Source organism: Centropristis striata, chromosome 21, assembly GCF_030273125.1.
Source record: "Centropristis striata isolate RG_2023a ecotype Rhode Island chromosome 21, C.striata_1.0, whole genome shotgun sequence".
NCBI lineage: Eukaryota > Metazoa > Chordata > Actinopteri > Perciformes > Serranidae > Centropristis > Centropristis striata.
This window is the reverse complement of record NC_081537.1, coordinates 13,346,255-13,364,762: the sequence shown is the minus strand read 5'-3', so window position 1 is coordinate 13,364,762 and position 18,508 is coordinate 13,346,255. Positions and strand designations below refer to the sequence as shown.

The window sequence follows — 18,508 nt, the reverse complement described above, 5'->3', positions numbered from 1 at the left end:
ATTTTAGAGCTACACCACCAAACAGCACAGCAAACAAGAACACTGAAATGGTAATTAGATGTTAGTGGGGAAGTCCAGTGTAATGGCTCTGAGCCCATTTGCTCAGTTTATCAATGCTCCTCATTGATTTCCCTGTCAGTTCCTCTCAGCTATAGCATGGCATTGATTGTTTCTCGTGTTGGCGAATGCTGCGTGGCAACATGTGAGCCAGTCCTCTGCCCTGTGCCACAGCGGAGGGTTCAACATCGACGTCTGAATGAAAGAAGTACATTTGTTTTGCCTGATATGAACCATGAAAGAGGAGAGTAAATGTTTTTGAGTACACTTGTCCAAAAAGTGTCCTGAAGGATGGATATTTGTGTCAAGGCCGCCTAGGGGTCAAGACTGAGAAAGATCTCACATTCTGGTTTCAAAGCAGGTACGTTGTGTTTATTTCCTTTTGATGAGACCTGGAAGATTTAGCCAAGTGGTGAGAGCAGAGAGATTTGAACTGCTACCTTTCCTCTGCAGTAACAGTCTGTGAGTCAAGTACTGAGACTATCCAGTATTTGAGAGCAGAGTTTTTTGGGAGGGGCACAGCTAGACGGGCATTCTGGGAAATCAGAGCAGGGAGGAATTTGTTAAGGGAGGGTAGAGATATTGAACGATACTCAGTAGTTCATTTTGCATTAGTATTGAGACCAATTTAGAATAGAAAATACAGAGGTAAATCTTACAAACTAGACGGCCACTCAGAGCGTAGACCTTCGCAAAGGCCCAATGCCCTATCTCAAAATGTAAACAAGTGAAAAAAAAATTGTGTTCCGCCCCATGTTTCAGATTAGACTTTTCCTTGGCTCGTGCTACATCTTTTCACCAAGATTCATGAAAATCAGGCCAGTAGTTCTTTCTTAATCTTGCTGACAATTGTACTGATAATTGTAGTAACATTATTACTAAACCAAATATCTTTCAACAAAAAGAAATACTACAAAATAAGGTTTCTAATGATTTATTTTTTGTCCTGAATATAAATAAAAACATGTCTTCCGACTGCCTGTAGGCCAGCAGAGCTCCATGTCTGACTCCGACCTTATGAAGAGTGGGGGACCAGCCAGCAGGGGCCCCGAATGCCGCTCGCCTCAGACTCCCAGGATGGATCGCTCTCAGAATGTCACTGAGAAGGTCACGCAGGTATGGGGGGCCAAGAACCTGACTTTAAATCAACTTGGCCATACAGAAACAAATTGTGAAATGCCCCACGATGCATTTACTGCTTGTCGGGATCTGTCCATCATTAATGGGGAACTTCTGTATTTTTCAACCTGGATCTTTTTTTCTCATGTTTTTGTTACTTAATGCAAGGGCAATTGTGCCGGGTCAATGTGCATTCACTAAAAGTTGTTGTTTGGGGCACCCTGGTAGCTCAAAGAGAACAGTGCATAACATTTAGGCTAAATCCTTACAGCAGTGACTTAGGTTCCAGTCTGGCCCAGGGCCCTTCACTGTCGGTATCCCCTCTTTGTCTTTGTCATTATCCAAAAAGCTGAAAAATATGAAAAAGTGTCCGATAACATTATGGAAAGGAAGCTACAGAGATATGAAACATTTTACTTTGCTTTATCCAGTCTGTTTGTTATAATGCCTAACCAAGTCCTGCTCTAGGAAAAGTGTCTTCTGAAATCAGAATATCAGGCAGATTTACAATATTGACATCAGCCAGCCTCGTGAAAATATGGTCCAGATTGAAAAATACCACAGGTCCCCTTTAAGGAGCTCTTATCAGTTGTGTTTAAAGGTTTCTCGAAATGGAATGAACCCGCTAGTGGAAAAATCAGTAGATGGTTTAGTGGCTGTGTGTTTTCCTTCTATGTGTGATGCAAAGCAACGTTACATTGAGCCACAGTTCAATTCAGACCTGCTATAGTTGCTGCTGGAGCCCTGGGGCTCAGTATTCTGCATCACTGCCTCCGTGTGATGTTGTGTGACGGATATGAAACATGGGGTCACTTGTTGATGCCTATCTATCTATCTATCTATCTATCTATCTATCTATCTATCTATCTATCTATCTATCTATCTATCTATCTATCTACACTGTAAAAAAGGTTTGTAGAAATAACAGTAAAACTCTGTCAAATACATCAGAAATATGGCATAAAATGAAAAATTGTATATCACCGTATTAGACACTTTTAATTACAGTAAATCAAAGAATAGAATAGAACTTTTTTCTGTCTTAAACTGGAAGAAACACACAGGTTTTAGGTAAAATAAACCATTTTCATGCAAAATTTATGGAGAAATACCATGATGTGTGAATGAATGACACAATTACCCTAAAAATAACAGGATTATTCAGACTAAATTTCAGTTTTTGCTGATATTTACATTTAAATTTAGAATAGAAAATCCACTCACTGTAATTTTTACGGTGAAGTTCTGGCAACCACAGCTGCCGGTATTTTACCGTAAATTAAACAGATTATTTTTTACAGTGTATCTATCTATCTATCTATCTATCTATCTATCTATCTATCTATCTATCTATCTATCTATCTATCTATCTATCTATCTATCTATCTATCTATCTATCTATCTATCTATCTATCTATCTATCTATCTATCTATCAGATATATATGTCTGTCTGCAAGGTCCATGAGTTGCATCAGAGTTGAAAATGTTCATTTGAAATTGGGTTCAAGAGAACACGAGGACTGTGGCAACAAATAGTTGTGTGTTTGTGACGCCCAACTCATCATCACAGCCCTCCAGCTCACCAGCACCGGGCACTCAGTCAACTCTTGCACAGTTAATGACAGCTCACTTTTGCTTTAGCTTTTAAAATATCTGGAAATATTCTAATCGAATCTTCACTCAAATATCGCCTCCGTTGGGAATGACAAGATGGTCAAGGATTTGTTGGACCTGCAAGGTTATAAAACGTCTTCTAGAAAGGTCTGTTGGGTTAGTATTAATTCAGGGAATGCTTTTCTTTTTAAGGGAATGATTAGATCTGCTTTCTGTCAACGTGAGAAGAGATGCTGTTTTATGATTGGTTCATGTAAAAGTATTTATTTGCCTTCTGGGAGAAGAATGTGATTTTTTCCGAAATGCATTACAAACATTAAAAGTACACATTTCACATTTAAATGTACATAATTTAAGAACCATTAACAGTCTATGTTTATAAGTGAGAATCATTGAATACTGATGCATTCTGTTTGTTTAGGTACTTTCTTTGGAGTCTGATGTACTGCCTGAATATAAACTCCAGGTACCAGAGACAACATGGTGGATTTTACTTCACTACAGCCCCTTCAAGGCATTTTGGGATTGGATTATTCTCATTCTGGTCCTCTACACAGCTGTTTTCACTCCTTACTCAGCTGCCTTCCTCCTGGATGAACATGGGGACTTGCGTCAAAGGAGTTGTGGCTACACATGTAATCCTCTGAATGTGGCGGATCTTTTGGTTGACGTGCTGTTTATCGTGGATATAGTCATCAACCTTCGCACGACGTATGTGGACCAAAACGACGAGGTGGTCACACAGCCGAGCCGGATAGCCAAGCACTATATCAAAGGCTGGTTCCCCATTGATCTGTTCGCAGCGATCCCTTTTGACCTTCTCATTTTCAGATCTGGATCTGACGAGGTAAGAACTCTGCCAACCCAAGTTCAAGGTGATTGTATTGATGCTAAAATATTTTTTTGTCCTTCCTCTTATATGAGTTATATGAGAAAAGTTACCATAAACCGAATGGCCATTGTCTTGCCTAACACCTCTTCCCTGTTGTAATTGGTTCACCAAAGATGGCAACCTTAACAAGTCTGCTGAAAACGGCTCGGCTGCTGCGATTGGTCCGCGTTGCAAGAAAACTGGACCGATATTCTGAATATGGGGCTGCTGTCCTTTTCTTGCTCATGTGCACCTTTGTGCTCATCGCCCATTGGCTCGCCTGCATCTGGTATGCTATCGGCTTCGTAGAGAGGCCGTACACAGAGACCGGCTGGCTGGACAACCTGGCTGAACAACTGGGCAAGTCGTACAATGACAGTGACTCTTCCTCTGGTCCATCCGTCAAAGACAAGTACGTCACCGCTCTTTACTTCACCTTGAGCAGTTTGACGAGTGTCGGATTCGGTAACGTCTCTCCAAACACTAACTCAGAGAAGATCTTCTCCATCTGCGTCATGGTCATTGGCTGTAAGTAAAATAACATTGTTGGGGACTGTATGGAAATGACCTGGGTGGGCAGGCAGGTCTGACCGCTTAATAACAGAAAAAGCAGAAAACAATAGCCAGAATTTGAAAATTCAGCCCTTTTCCTGGAGCTTTTTCCTCTCTCTGTCTTAAGCTTCTCCCACCAGATAAGCACAGGCATATTAAGATGCTAGGTACAGTTCAAAATAATAGCAGTCCAATGACTAACCAGATTAATCTGGGTTTTTAGTATATTTTTATTGCTACTGTACATGGGAAACAAGGTGCCAGTAGGTGCAGTAGATTCTCAGAAAACCAACAAGACCCAGCATTTGTGATATGCACAGGCAATTAGTTGAAAGGGGTGTGTTCAAAAATATAGCAGTATCTGCCGTTGACTTTACAAACTCAAAACCATTTTGTACAAACTTTTTTGTTTCTAGGATTCAGAAATCCTGTGAATCACTAAACTAATATTTAGTTGTATGACCACAGTTTTTTTTTTTATAACTGCTTCACATCTGTGTGGCATGGAGTCAACCAACTTGTGGCACCTTTCAGCTGTTATTCCACACATTTCTTGGTTTTGCTTCAGAAACAGCATATTTGATGTCACCCCACAAATTCTCAGTTGGATTAAGGTCCAGGGATTGGGCTGGCCACTCCATAACATCAATGTTGTTGGTTTGGAACCAAGATTCTGCTGGTTTACTAGTGTGTTTGGGGTCATTGTCTTGTTGAAACATCCATTTCAAGGGCACGTCCTCTTCAGCATAAGGCAACACGACCTCTTCAAGTATTTTGACATATGCAAACTGATCCATGATCCCTGGTATGTGATAAATAGGCCCAACACCATAGTAGGAGAAACATGCCCATATCATGATGCTTCACTGTCTTCACTGTGTACTGCGGCTTGAATTCAGAGTTTGGGACTCGTCTCACAAACTGTCTGCGGCCCTTGGACCCAAAAAGAACAATTTTACTCTCATCTGTCCACAAAATGTTCCTCCATTTCTCTTTAGGCCAGTTGATGTGTTCTTTGGCAGATTGTAACCTCTTCTGCACATGCCTTTTTTTAACAGAGGGACTTTGCAGGGGATTCTTGTAAATAGATTAGCTCCACACAGACGTCTTCTAACTGTCACAGCACTTACAGGTAACTCCAGACTGTCTTTGATCATCCTGGAGCTGATCATTGGCTGAGCCTTTAGCATTCTGGTTATTCTTCCATCCATTTTGATGGTTGTCCTCAGTTTTCTGCCACGTCTCTGGTTTTGCTCTCCATATTAAAGCATTGGAGATCATTTTAGCTGAACAGCCTATAATTGTTTGCACCTCTTTATAAGTTTTCCCCTCTCCAATCAACTTTTTAATCAAAGTACGCTGTTCGTCTGAACAATGTCTTGAACGACCCATTTTTCTCAGGCTTTCAAAGAGAAATGCATGTTCAACAAGTGCTGGCTTCATCCTTAAATAGAGGCCACCTGATTCACACCTGTTTTTTTTCACAAAATTGATGACCTCACTGATTGAATGCCACAGTGCTATTTTTCTGGTTAGTCACATTGGACTGCTATTATTTTGAACACTTCTGTACCATTGGGGAAATAACAATAAAAAAAGATAGAAAGATATAAGATTAAGCCTTATGATAATCTCTTATTAAGATTAAGCTTTATGATTAAGCCTTATGATAAGCCTTATGATAATCTCTTATTGCTTCTTCTGTCTCAGCTCTCATGTATGCCAGCATCTTTGGGAATGTGTCTGCCATCATCCAGCGGCTATACACTGGTACAACTCGCTACCACACCCAGATGTTGCGAGTCAAAGAGTTCATCCGATTCCACCAAATCCCAGGTTGCCTTCGCCAAAGGCTGGAAGAGTACTTTCAGCATGCCTGGTCCTACACAAATGGTATCGACATGAATGCTGTGAGTAAAAATGTGCAGGACTATCTGCACAGGAGTTTTATTGCATTTGTAAAAGTCCCATGACCTGTAACTGCCGTCAAGGTTGCTCAGTATCTCTGTTGTGCATCTAATCACTGATATGACCATGGTTCTTGTCTTCCTGTCTTCAGGTGTTGAAGGGATTTCCAGCGTCCCTGCAGGCGGACATCTGTTTGCACTTGAACAGATCTCTGCTAGACAACTGTAAGGCTTTTCATGGAGGCAGTCAAGCCTGTCTGCGGGCCTTAAGTTTGAGGTTCAAAACAGTCCACGCTCCTCCAGGAGATACTCTGATCCACTATGGAGACATCCTGGACTCGCTGTTCTTCATCTCACGTGGTTCCATCCAGGTCATCAGGGATGATGTGGTGGTCGCTATATTAGGTATCTAACCATTGACACAAATTGACAGTGGTGTCTACAAAATACCCCCAAAACTAATAAATCTACTACAATGAATATATACATGGTCTTGCAGAAAAGAATGACATCTTTGGAGAGGCTATCCACCTGTATGATGAGCCGGGGAAGTCCAATTCAGACGTGCACACCATCACCTACTGTGACCTGCACCGCGTCCTGAGGGACGACCTGCTGGAGGTCCTGGATATCTACCCCAACTTTGCAAACAACTTCTGGAGGAACCTGGAGATAACTTTTGACCTGAGAGATGTACGCTGGCAGTCAATTACAAAGAGAAAAAAGTAGTTTGATGCAGTATCTGAGTAGTGTATTATATGCAAGTGAAATTGATCGTAGTTAATTATATCTTATATAAGAGATTATATTTTCTTGCTGATGTTCTCATTTGCTTATGTATGTCATATAGAGACATTGTATTAAATTGAGATCGTTTCATAAGCAGTTAAAAACTGCTTGTAGAACATTTAAGTAGTGGTAGCTAAATAAGTTAAGGAGTGTCTTTGTAGGGGATTCATGAACCACACTATCTGTGCTTTGCATCTAACTGGAGACCTTTGTTGCATGCAATTTCCTATCTGTTTTTCTCTCCCTTTTATTTGTCATCTTGCAAAATAAAAATAATAAGTCTAAAATAAATCTTATGGCTACTAGTGCACCCTCAATCAGCCAAGAAGGGGGTTCCCTCTTTGAATTTTGATTGCTGTTTTAGACTAAAGAATTTGGTTACGAGATGTTTTTTCTTTTTGTGTTCATCAGGCTGATCAAGTACCACCAATAATAACAGCTGATGATTCTGGTGACGACTATGGGTGTCGCCACAAGCCAAGACACAGAATGCACTCCATGGACTGCCGAATCAGGCCAGGTGAGATGTTTGCCACACAACTCTTCCATAAACAGACTGCCAATCGATTGTTTACAAAGATTGGAATAACCTTAACTTGACTAATGTAAAAATACCCCAGAAAGTATAAAAAGTCACATGTCACTCCACTGCTCATTGAGCTCCACTGGCTACCTGTTGCAGCCCGCATCAAATTCAAATCTCTAATGCTGGCCTACAAAGTTGTCTCCGGTACTGCTCCTACCTACCTGAACGCCCTGATTCAGACGTATGCTACCTCACGACTGTTGCGCTCTTCCAATGAACGGCGCCTGGCTCTGCCCCCCGTTGGTTCAAGGCAATCCAGACTCTTTGCACTTCTTGTTCCCCGCTGGTGGAACACACTACCAGTTCCTACCAGAGCAGGGGCGTCCCTCTCTACCTTTAAAAAACTCCTGAAGACCCAGCTCTTCAGAGAGCATCTTCTCTCCTAGACCACATGATAAGTCTACTCCTCAAAGTTTGATTGTCACTAGCACTAATAGCTCATATTGCACTATACCTTGATTGTTTGCTTTTACTCTTCCTGTAAGTCGCTTTGGATAAAAGCGTCTGCTAAATGACTAAATGTAAATGTAAATGTAAAAAGTATTTGAAAGCTTTCCTGTGAACAGATGGAATCGATCACGAAGACTCGTACCCCCTCCAGTCCTTTCGTCATCGACACTCAGCTCCTCAGGCACATTGGGACGACCACTGTAGCTGTGGATCCCCGTGTTCCCAGTCCAGTGAAGACCTGGCTAAGCCTCACGCCCACAGTGCCAAAGTGGAGCTTTACCCTCCAGAAGCCGGCAGACAGGACTACTCCCCCTCTGTAGTGCAGCTGCTCCACCCTAGTGGCACCTCAGTGGGAAGGGACACGTTGCTGGACCGAGGCCACCAAGGTAGATGGAGATATAAGTGTCCTACAGAGTGTGAGGGTTTGAAACATGCTGAGGTTTTGGAATTATTTATTTTAATAAAATCAAACTGTCTTCATACTTTTTAGCTTCATCTTTGAATGTGCCCGGAATGTATCGATACTGGCCAGACCGACAGTCACAACAGTTTTCCAGTCGTACCTGGCGATCTTCTTCTGTCCGCAACTCATACCACCCACCACCATTCACAGAAGAACGGCCCAGCGAACTGGAGTCTCGACTTGAGGTTTTACATTCACAGCTCAACAGGTGAATTCCATGATGCCCTCAGCTTGAGTAAAGTACTGAAACAACACAGTATAATAAGGGATTTCAGTGGCTGGTTGCATCACATATCAGAAAATGCTTCACATCCAAAAGCCTGGAAATTGACTTGAGAGAAGACTCTTGGATAGTGTTGCTGATACTTCACTTAATAGTTTCTACCACTGTCTCTTAATTCCCCAGACTGGAGACTCGCATGACAGCCGACATCAACGTTATTCTCCAGCTTCTCCAGAGGCAGATTGCTCCCGTACCTCCTGCTTACAGCACTGTATCATCCAGCACCCTCCCTACTGACTCACCTGGCCTGTATGGGACCGGGACACCAGTGCTGCACAGCATGTACCCAATTTCCCCGATACAGATGGACAGCCGGGCACCCACACAGGTAGAGAACAATACCAACTACTCCTAACAATGATTGGTTTCTAGTATTTTATTTAAAGATGTTATGTGTAATTTTCAACTCACAGTATTTTGTTACTTTTAACACTAGTGCAGTGCCCGTAGGATTTGCACATTACATGCAGACCACTACAACGTCTGCAACTCCTTACATACACTTACTTTTCATAAGGTACGCACACCATCCAGCACATACACATTGAACATTGATATTCGCTGGAAACTATTCGAATATTTTTGGAAAATGGAACCTTGTAGCGCACTTTAAAACATCCTACGTAAATAATATTTTGAAAAATGAATTCAAAAATCTTCAAAATCGAGGATGCACACCTTCTTGCCATGCACAAGCCACATACGAAATCTTACACACACACACAAACACTGGCGCTTCTTGCTTTTATAAATAGATAGAAGATAACCAACAAGGAAGTTGGTGTTTTCACAGTTGTTGTTGATGTAGTAGAGCAAGTCTTAACAGCACCTTTGAGACTGCAGTTCCAAGCCGCAATATTTACAGCTCTGTAATGTTTTGAAGGTGCCAGAGGCATAATGGGGGGACCAAGTGATCCCTGCTCTGTAATGCCTTCAGAGGTAGTAACAGAGGCATTAAAATTGGTGAGACTGTTCAAGACGGGATCGATGTGAACGCAGGAGCCGGCAAGACGGAAAATATGTGACGTACACTACTGGTCAAAAGTTTTAGAACACCCCGACTTTTCCAGAATGTTATTGAAAATGATGCAGTTTAATGTCTCAGTGTACTCTGAAATTATAACAAATAAACAATTGAAGTTAAAAAATAAATCATAGAATCAATTTAGAAAGGAAAATGTATTCTAAACTGTTGACTCATCCAAGTAGCCACCTTAACAGATAGAACAGCTGAACACACTCAATGGAAATCAAATATTCTTCAGAAAGTTCCTCCCAACTCTGTTGCAGACGTTCCCTTAAATGTGGAGCAACTTGTAGGTTGTAAGTAATCAAGTAAGTTTAAGTTTTTAACCCATTTCTTGTTCCCTGAAAAAGGCCTTTTTGTATAATTCTGAAATGTACATTCTTTTTCAGTTTTGGTTAACCTTACCTTTTTTATTTACCTCTGGCAGTTTAACACTTACCTTTGTACCCTTTCTAGCTGTTCATTGGACTTGAACTGCTTGAATTTCAATTAAAAAAATAAAAACTTGTTCTAAAACTTTTGACCGGTAGTGTATGTTATTTGTGCAACACGTTGGAAATAAGACAGGCTGTGGACCGTATTATCAGAAACACGCCTTTCACTGGAGTCCAACAGTAATAGAATCATGTTAAACAAAATCCAGAAAAACTTTGCTTGAATATGTAGAATCCTTACAGCAGGAAACAGCATGACAAGCAGTTCTTTCACCAGCATTGTTTTGAATGCATTCCTCCTCCTCCTCCCACTTTGTTCCGCGATGTCATATTGCAATGTGAATGGACGTCAATATTTCGCCGTTGTGGAATCAGTATGAATGTCCTAAGGTTATATGCTGACAGAGCTCGTTATGGCACTTTAGTGGGCATTTTGCAGAAATGCAGTCTGAAAGTGGCTAAGATCACATACGGTACTTTGGACTTTCGGTCCCATGTCCTGTACATGGAGTTCAGGTCATAGGCGAATAAGAAAGTCAGGGAAGGTGTCAGTTTTGGTTACAATCCATTCACATATTAGCAATGAGGAACAATTAATACATAGAAGTTGCTTATCATAGTACCTTTAAATCACTACACTGGCTTCCTGAGAGTCAGAGGATAGATTTTAAAATCTTACTGCTGGTCTACAAAGCACTGAATGGTCTGGGACCAAATTACATGCTTGATCTGCTCCCTCTCTATGAAGCATCCAGACCCCTTAGGTCATCTGGAACTGGCTTGTTGCATGTCCCAAAAACAAGAACTAAGCGGGGTGAGGCAGCTTTCAGTTATTATGCTCCTCACCTGTGGAACAAACTACCTGCAGATCTGAGGTCTGCCCAAACGGTCAGCTCCTTTAAATCAGGATTTAAAACACTATTGTTTACTGAAGCGTACTCTTAACTTTAACACGTATCTGCTCTACTCTACTGCCCTTACTTTTTAACTACACGTTTGACTTACGCTTTTTATTATTTTATCGCTTTATCCTGCTGTATCTTCCCTGTTTTAATTGACTGTTTTCAATTGTCTTGCTGTTTTTAATGTGTATGTAAAGCACTTTGAATTACCTTGTGTTGAATTGTGCTATACAAATAAACTTGCCTTGCCTTGCCTTTGAGAGATAATAATAAAATGTGATTTTTTCCCCCCCTCTAGAGTTCTGCCCAGACTGACCTTCAATTCAACAAGAAGTCCCAGGAGTCCCTGTCCAGCGGCATCCATGTGACTGTGGCATCAGACGACACCATGTTCATGACTGTCAGCCCGGAAACGGAGACCCACACAGGGTTGACTCCACAGCTGGCCCAGCCATCAGCCACATCCTCCCTCATGGAGAACCCCGGGCTGTGCAGCAGCCTACGCTACCCCTCGCTGCCAGGGAACCTTGATATCACCTCAGGGCTGGCTGAGATCCAAAAACACCTCTCAGACCCTGTGCTGCCTGTCACCTGAAGCCCTTCAGTAAAAGAGATTTCAAGGCAACCAGTGTGGCTTTAAAAGTAGTGATACACTGCTGCTAAATACTTCTGAAACGAGCGACGTGACTAGTCCGAGGCTCAGCTATCAGTACACATTTGGACAAGCAGTGTCTCAAAATCACATCAAGGATTTCCATTTCATAGTGTTGAAAAAGGATTACACTCATTCAGTGGTAATTGCAACACAATTATCATACTTTTTAAAGGACATTTTCTTATGTATAGACAGTAATTTATTTTTACATCCTGTTTAACAACTTCTTGTTCTATTCCGTTTCAGTAAATTTTGGAAGTGTCATCCCCAAAGCGTACTTCTTGGCCAGGAACAGTGATTTTCTGGAGTCTCCTGCTTCTGGCCAAGAAATAATCTGGCACATAACACCAGGCCAGCTGTTACCCTGTTCCCAGTCTTCTCTGTGCTAAGCTAAGCTAACCAACTGCTGGCACAATAGTTTCAATCCTCCCATCTAATTCTCAGCAAAAAAAGCTTAAGCATTCCCCCACAATGTCAAACGGTTCCTTTTAGAATATCTCATTATTTCCTCAGGTAACATTATTTTTTACAAGAAAAGCACAAAAGCAAAATGTGATTTTCTGACTTTATGTTTAGCAAATAATCACACAATCATAACCCCGTACTGAATCACCTACAACATGTAAGAAATAACTCCCGTTGTCTTCCACATTATCCTATCCCCATCCCAATATCACAACAGAACTCAATATCACAACAGGACTCACAGATTTTGTTACACAATGTCAGTTTTCTTGTAAGTTTCTCTGAATTTAAGAGATTTTGGATGATGTACATCAGGCGGTGTTCTCTCAGTAACTGGAAGAATTCACTTTTTCAACCTATCAATTCTATCTGTAAATATGTACTATAGATTTGTATCAATAAGTTGATGACCTCACTTGGAAATAATGGCCTAATATATAAAATGTATGTTTAATGACTGAAACTGTGAGGGACTGTTTATTAATGTATAAAGTAAAAAATAATGGTGAAATGAATAAAATAATTGGTGCATAAATGATTTTAAAAAATCTGCATTATGACCCATGGTTAATACTAGTAAATTGTAATTAATGTATCACAACAAATGTTTTTCATATCACAAATGATATTCTGTTGAATAAAATACACATATTAATAGGTTAAAAAAAACAATTGAATATGAACACTAACCACATTCAATCCACTTCAATGTGGCTAAACTACATTTTGCTGCATCATAAAAACGAATAGTTGAGGATGAATAAATGGGTAAAACTGTACATACAATGCACCATGTAGCGTATAAAAACATGTAACTGACAAGCCTTTTTGTCTGTGACACAACATGCTGAAAGCTTTAAGGCCATTGAACCTTGGTTCATGTCCGTACATGAAAACAGTTTCTTGAGACTTGGTTTCCATTATTGTTTTGGAGCTCCTTTGAGTTTTTTTGATACAGGACGTCTGTTAATTATAAGTCGAGCACTGACTTTCTCACTCAGTGGAAAAAAGGCTTTACACACATGATCTGTATCAACATTAACCCAATACGAGCATGAACTGAATACTGCTCCGTCCTTCTTAAACAGCCTGTAAATTTAACTGAGAATGTTTTTGAGTTGCCTCGTTTCCTCAGGACTGCAGCTCAGACTCGGAGGATTTCCAGGCAGTTGTTGTAGCAGATAGCAATCCAGTCAGGCTGGGTGGTGGCCCACTGGACATTATTGATCTCTCCCTCGGCTGTGTAGGCCAGTATAGGGTCCTCAATGGCCCGCGGCATCTGCTGAATGTCCCAGATTAGAGCCTGGTGGTCCTCCGCTAGACAGAGAGGAGGGGAGGAGGTTTGATTTTAATTGATTTATCTAATTTCAACAGGAAGAAAATCAGATTGCTAAACACTACATGTTACATAAACATCAAATCAGGGCAATCAGGGCAAACAAGTTATGCAATTGCAGAGACTGAATATCAGTGTTTTGTACTACTGGACCAGTCCAATTTGCAAACTGCTGACTGAACTTAATCACATATTACTCAGTATTATAAATGTGACTGTATTGTGGGGTTGTTTGGGCAGAATTATCCTGGTTTATAACAGTAGCACTTGAAGCCAACATCTAATGTGATCAATCATCGGTCATCATGAGCTGAATTATTAAGCTTATTATTAACTATTGACAGCTGCTTCTGCTCTTAAATGTATTTGAAGTGTTGAAGGTTAACTATATAACATAAAATATTTTTTTCTGCTTCTTCTGTCTTAATTTTTATCAGAAGACATTATTATACTATTGTATAATACTGCACAGGAGACACTAGATTTAATAATTAATGCTATGCCCTTTAACCTGAGATACACGCCAAAATTACAAAATCTTTCATAGCCAGAAAGAAAAACTATGCATATTGTGGGATTTTCAAATTTCTGATGGTCCTTGAACTCATCATGTGTGACAGCTGCTTCTGTCAATAAAAGTAACCAAATTTAAGCTTAAAATAGCTTACATAAAATAAAAAAGTCATCATAATCACTTAATTCCTCAGCACATTTGGTTAAAAAATAGCCGATATGTGTTGGGTTTTAATATTTCTGACTGGGACTAGTCTTAATTGAAGAATCAATATCACTTCAACTCCAACTTGTGTATTTACTGTCATAATGCTTTGTTGAGTTCACATGTGTAACGACTCCCTCTTGTGCTCATTGTTAGTTACTGAAATGACGTTCAAACTTAAATCTCATTAATCAACAACTACTAAGGTATGTAGACAAAAACTTCAAGGTGCAAGACAAGGTTCTGTGTAAATATTGCCAACTGTGCGTTTGGTACAATGTACATACCTGCTGTACAGATGTGACAGGAGGAGTGCGGCGCCCAAGCGATTCCGTTGACGCAGGCCCTGTGGTTGTTGAGTCTGGCCACCGGAGTACAGGGCACACGCACGTCTAAGATCACCACCTGAGAATAAGAAAAAAATAAAAGTAGGGACATTGAACAGTTCAAATATGCAGGTGGATTGCTTACAAATATATCAAATGTTTTCACATTAACATAGAAAAACAGAACATTAACCCATTATATTTCCCTTAACTTAAAATCACCACATTTTTGCTTCTCATACAACAACACAAAAATAGAGTTTTCCAGGCTTCAGCTTTATAATGTGTATTCACAGAAGGAGCAGTACTTACCTCCATGCTGTCCATCGCCATCGTGACCAGGTAGTTGGGGTCCTGCTTGTTCCAGCAGAGTCGGAGCAGTGGGTGGTGCTGGGGGTCTTCATAGATGATGGTGCTGTGTTCAAGGTGACGGAGATCAAACATGCGGACTGAGCCGTCTGCTCCCACTGAGGCAAACATATCCCTGCCACCACCCGCTCGGCTGAAAGAGATGTCATACACCTGCGACGCAACCAGACAGTGAGTTCAGATCAAGAAAGTGAGGAGCATTTATCTACTTAGCATCTATGAGTACCATTTTATTAAATACAATAAACATTGTAATATGTAATTTACCTCTTTGTCATGGGCAATGAGCTGCGTCTTGACATGACCCGACACTAAGTTAACCCTGCCCAGCACCTGTCCAGTCTCCAGCCCCCAGATTGTACAGGTAGTGTCGATACTGGAGGTACCTGCACAGAAAACACAAAATCAAGGTCATCTCCATTTACGAATAATGACAAATAAAATAAAGTCAATAAATGCCAATAAACACCCTGAAGTAACCCTACATTAAATTATTACCTAACAAGTTTGGGTCCACCTCGTTCCAGTCAAAGGATGTGAGTGGTGCACAGAAGTCAGAGTTCTTGTTATTGTTGAGCAGGCACTCCAGACGGGTCTCTGTTTCACCCACCTGTTAGTAGAAATGCATTTTTATTGTCCATATGTTTGCACTTAAGTGAGTTTATACAGACCACATGCACCACATAGTAATTTCTTACATATATATTAAAAACTATAGCCATCAATTTTTTGTACATACATCATAGTTTTAGACATTACTCCAAAAATTATATAAATAATCAGTTTAATCAACGTGGAAAAATCCTCTGTAGCAGACTGGTCGTCTTACCCTCCAGATTCTCAGGTAGTCTCCACTGGTGGCCAGCAGGTCAGGGTACACTCCTTTGCTGTCGGGTATCCACATGACTTTGGTGGTGGGGTAGGGATGGTCGAAAGTGTTTCGACACACAAACTCTGAATTCTCCTCCTCCAGACCAACTATTTGAACCTGGGAACACACAATAACAACAACTCACCTTAGGTGAGTCATGGTAGTGTTACTGAGCGGGTGAACAGGGCCAGTCAGGAGCGTGACAGAGATGGTGATGATTATAGGGACCCTCAACTTTGTAATACCACCATATGTACAGTTTCTGCTCGTGCTGAAAGCAATTACAATTTCTAAATCAATTTATCAATTTAATTTCTGTTAATGCTAATCACATTCTGTGAAGAGACACATTCTATGTAAACTTTATTTTATTAACACCCAAATAAAAAAGTTACACATCAGTTCTCAAACATACATAATCCATTAATTAAACAATTTAACATCTAACCTTGGGAATGGTTGGGAATTGCATTTAAGTATTATTGAAATTAATACATTACTCGATGATGAAAATAGTCCTCGACTTCTGGATTACATCTATTTCAACAACACTGATGCAGACAGTTTAACTGCAGTATTTTAGTGATAACTGTCCTGGTGTAAATTTAATCTTATCAAAGGAGCACCCATCAAAAAACCAAGTTAAGAACTCCTTCTCACAGTTGTTTTTTTAATCATTAGATTGTATAATAAAACAGGAAAAACAAATCATGCCTTGCATCAATGCTGTATTTACTTGTAATTTTTTTCTGACTTATGGAGTGATTAAAGGAGATATCTAAAATCCACTATAATAACAATAACAATAATAATAATACGCAGCAAGATAAAAACAAAAAATAATTACATTGCTAAAAAAATGCTTGAAAATGTTATTATTTAAGAAATTATTTAAATTACAATATACAAGGTAAAAATATACTAAAAAATATGAATCTAAAAAGTGAAGCTTTAAAAGTGGTGCAAACGGTGCAGCGTGAACAGGCAATATTGCAGAATATTAATAAAACAAAATAATAAGTACGTTTAGTTATCAGTTTAGTTTATCAGTGTTTTATTGTTGACACTAATATTGGTAACTCATAAGAGTGACACGAGTGTGTTATAAACATGACATGGGATGTGTCATGAACATTAATGACACTTTGAAGTAACATTAATGCTCATGATACTTGTCATGTCATGTTTCTGACAGGCTTGTGTGACTCTTATGTAGACACCTTCAACATAAAGTGTTACCATATCTTGCTTAAGTCACAAAGGCATGTTCAAAAAAATGCCTAAGTCATTTATTTCTCTTAAGTTACATAATTTACACAGAGTGTTATTACTATGCCAATAGCCATCCTTTGTTACATCCTTTTTGAGTGAAATGATCAAAACATGTCATATGTTACACTTTTGGTGAAGTTTTTTGTGTTTCCTGCAATACTTGAAAAAATGAGTTGGGCGATTATTTTAACAGGGTGACGATATTTACACATAACACTTAACTATATATATTGTAAATCTTTTGCACAGTGCTCATGTTCCTAATTTGCTAGTGTATTTATCACTGCTGCACTTTATACTGCTTATTTATGCTACCTATTTATACCGCCTATTCACTTGCACTTTAGTACTTTTAATATGTTGGACTTTTCGCTGCCTGTTTATTGTTATTGTTCGTCTGTCTTGTAACTTTTGACGTGTGCTGCTGCCTTCTTGGCCAGGTCACCCTTGTAAAAGAGGTCTCGATCTCAATGGGTTTTTTATCTGGTTAAATAAAGGTTAAATGAAAAAAATAATACCAAAAATAATTGAATGTATGCCAGTAATGGGCCGGGGGAGTTTCATGGTGTATCTAGCCTGTTGGTTACCATTAAGCTGGTTGGCCCATATATTGTGAACCGTTACTTTCAGTTGGCTTTGACAGGGGACCTAAAAGCTATAAGGCAACATTTCTATATTTCTTGAACAAGTAAATCTCCTCCAATCAGCCAAATGTATTATTTGTGCGCAAGAGTGCCGCAGAAAAGCAGCATGGGACCAGATGAAGTTACCTTGTTATTGTACTCCTCCACAAAGCTGCCGAGCGCCAGGCGGAACCGCTTGTCCGGCCGGACGCTCCAGTTCATGGCGTAAACTGTCCATGGCGCCTCGTACTTGTAGATTTCTTTACGTTTACCGTGTAGCGACATCTTCAATGCGTCTAGAAATAACCTCTAAACGAGAACTAATTAATGTTTCTAGCAGGAAAACAAGACACCACCTATGCTAGCTCACTTTAAGGTTAGCTAGTTAGCTAGCGTTATCTCTCTGCTCAGGTTTTGTAATTTTTGCGTCGAAGTAAGATCGCTAGCTGTTGAATCCATGAAGTCAGGACGTCTTCCCGGTTATTAAAGCGTCACATCACAAACATAAAAACCCGTTTAATCTATTTAATTAACCGCAGATAGCTGCTGAAAGATGTTCCTAATCTGGGAGCAATGGCGGCGGTAGGAGGACAAAAATAATGCGACGATGAGCGTCATCGATGCTGCTGGTGTTGCCTTCAAGAGGTGGCAGGAATATCGTACATATCACAACAAAGACATGGCACAAAAAGGCGGGGGAGGGAGGCGCGGTGCTTTTTCGAGTCTGTGGCTGTGTCGGCAGCGTCTGAGAGGCTTAAGGGACATGTAGTGAAAATATAAGCAATTCAGTTGTCTGTTTGTTATCGCTTGGACGGTAA

At 40.2% G+C, this 18,508-nt stretch overlaps 2 protein-coding genes across 2 annotated transcripts; one reads left to right on the top strand and one right to left on the bottom strand.

Annotated features, from left to right (window-relative positions):
• Positions 1-292: 292 nt before the first annotated feature.
• Positions 293-11,650, top strand: kcnh6b (potassium voltage-gated channel, subfamily H (eag-related), member 6b). The gene is given in 12 exon segments (XM_059325166.1): positions 293-305; positions 1,043-1,182; positions 3,213-3,659; positions 3,797-4,190; positions 5,925-6,124; positions 6,274-6,526; positions 6,621-6,814; positions 7,322-7,430; positions 8,063-8,284; positions 8,368-8,617; positions 8,816-9,020; positions 11,354-11,650. Coding segments are annotated over 12 exon segments (2,724 nt in total).
• Positions 11,651-12,265: 615 nt separating this feature from the next.
• On the bottom strand, positions 12,266-18,304 carry LOC131960045 (DDB1- and CUL4-associated factor 7-like). Its single transcript, XM_059325255.1, has 7 exons — positions 17,838-18,304; positions 15,754-15,912; positions 15,423-15,534; positions 15,192-15,310; positions 14,868-15,077; positions 14,517-14,634; positions 12,266-13,492 (listed from the first exon to the last, which is right to left on the bottom strand). The coding sequence occupies exons 1-7, from the start codon at positions 17,973-17,975 to the stop codon at positions 13,320-13,322; spliced, it is 1,029 nt and encodes a 342-aa protein (XP_059181238.1). The 5' UTR covers positions 17,976-18,304; the 3' UTR covers positions 12,266-13,319.
• Positions 18,305-18,508: the final 204 nt, after the last annotated feature.

Bases quoted from the DNA above. Each gene is read 5' to 3' on its own strand.
- LOC131960045 (XM_059325255.1), bottom strand. From the start codon at position 17,975: ATGTCGCTACACGGTAAACGTAAAGAAATCTACAAGTACGAGGCGCCA. The intron at 15,311-15,422 runs GTAATAATTTAA...TTTTCTGTGCAG, and splicing joins GGTGGACCCAAACTTGTTAG to GTACCTCCAGTATCGACACT. The intron at 14,635-14,867 runs GTAAGTACTGCT...TCTTATTCTCAG, and splicing joins TGGCGATGGACAGCATGGAG to GTGGTGATCTTAGACGTGCG.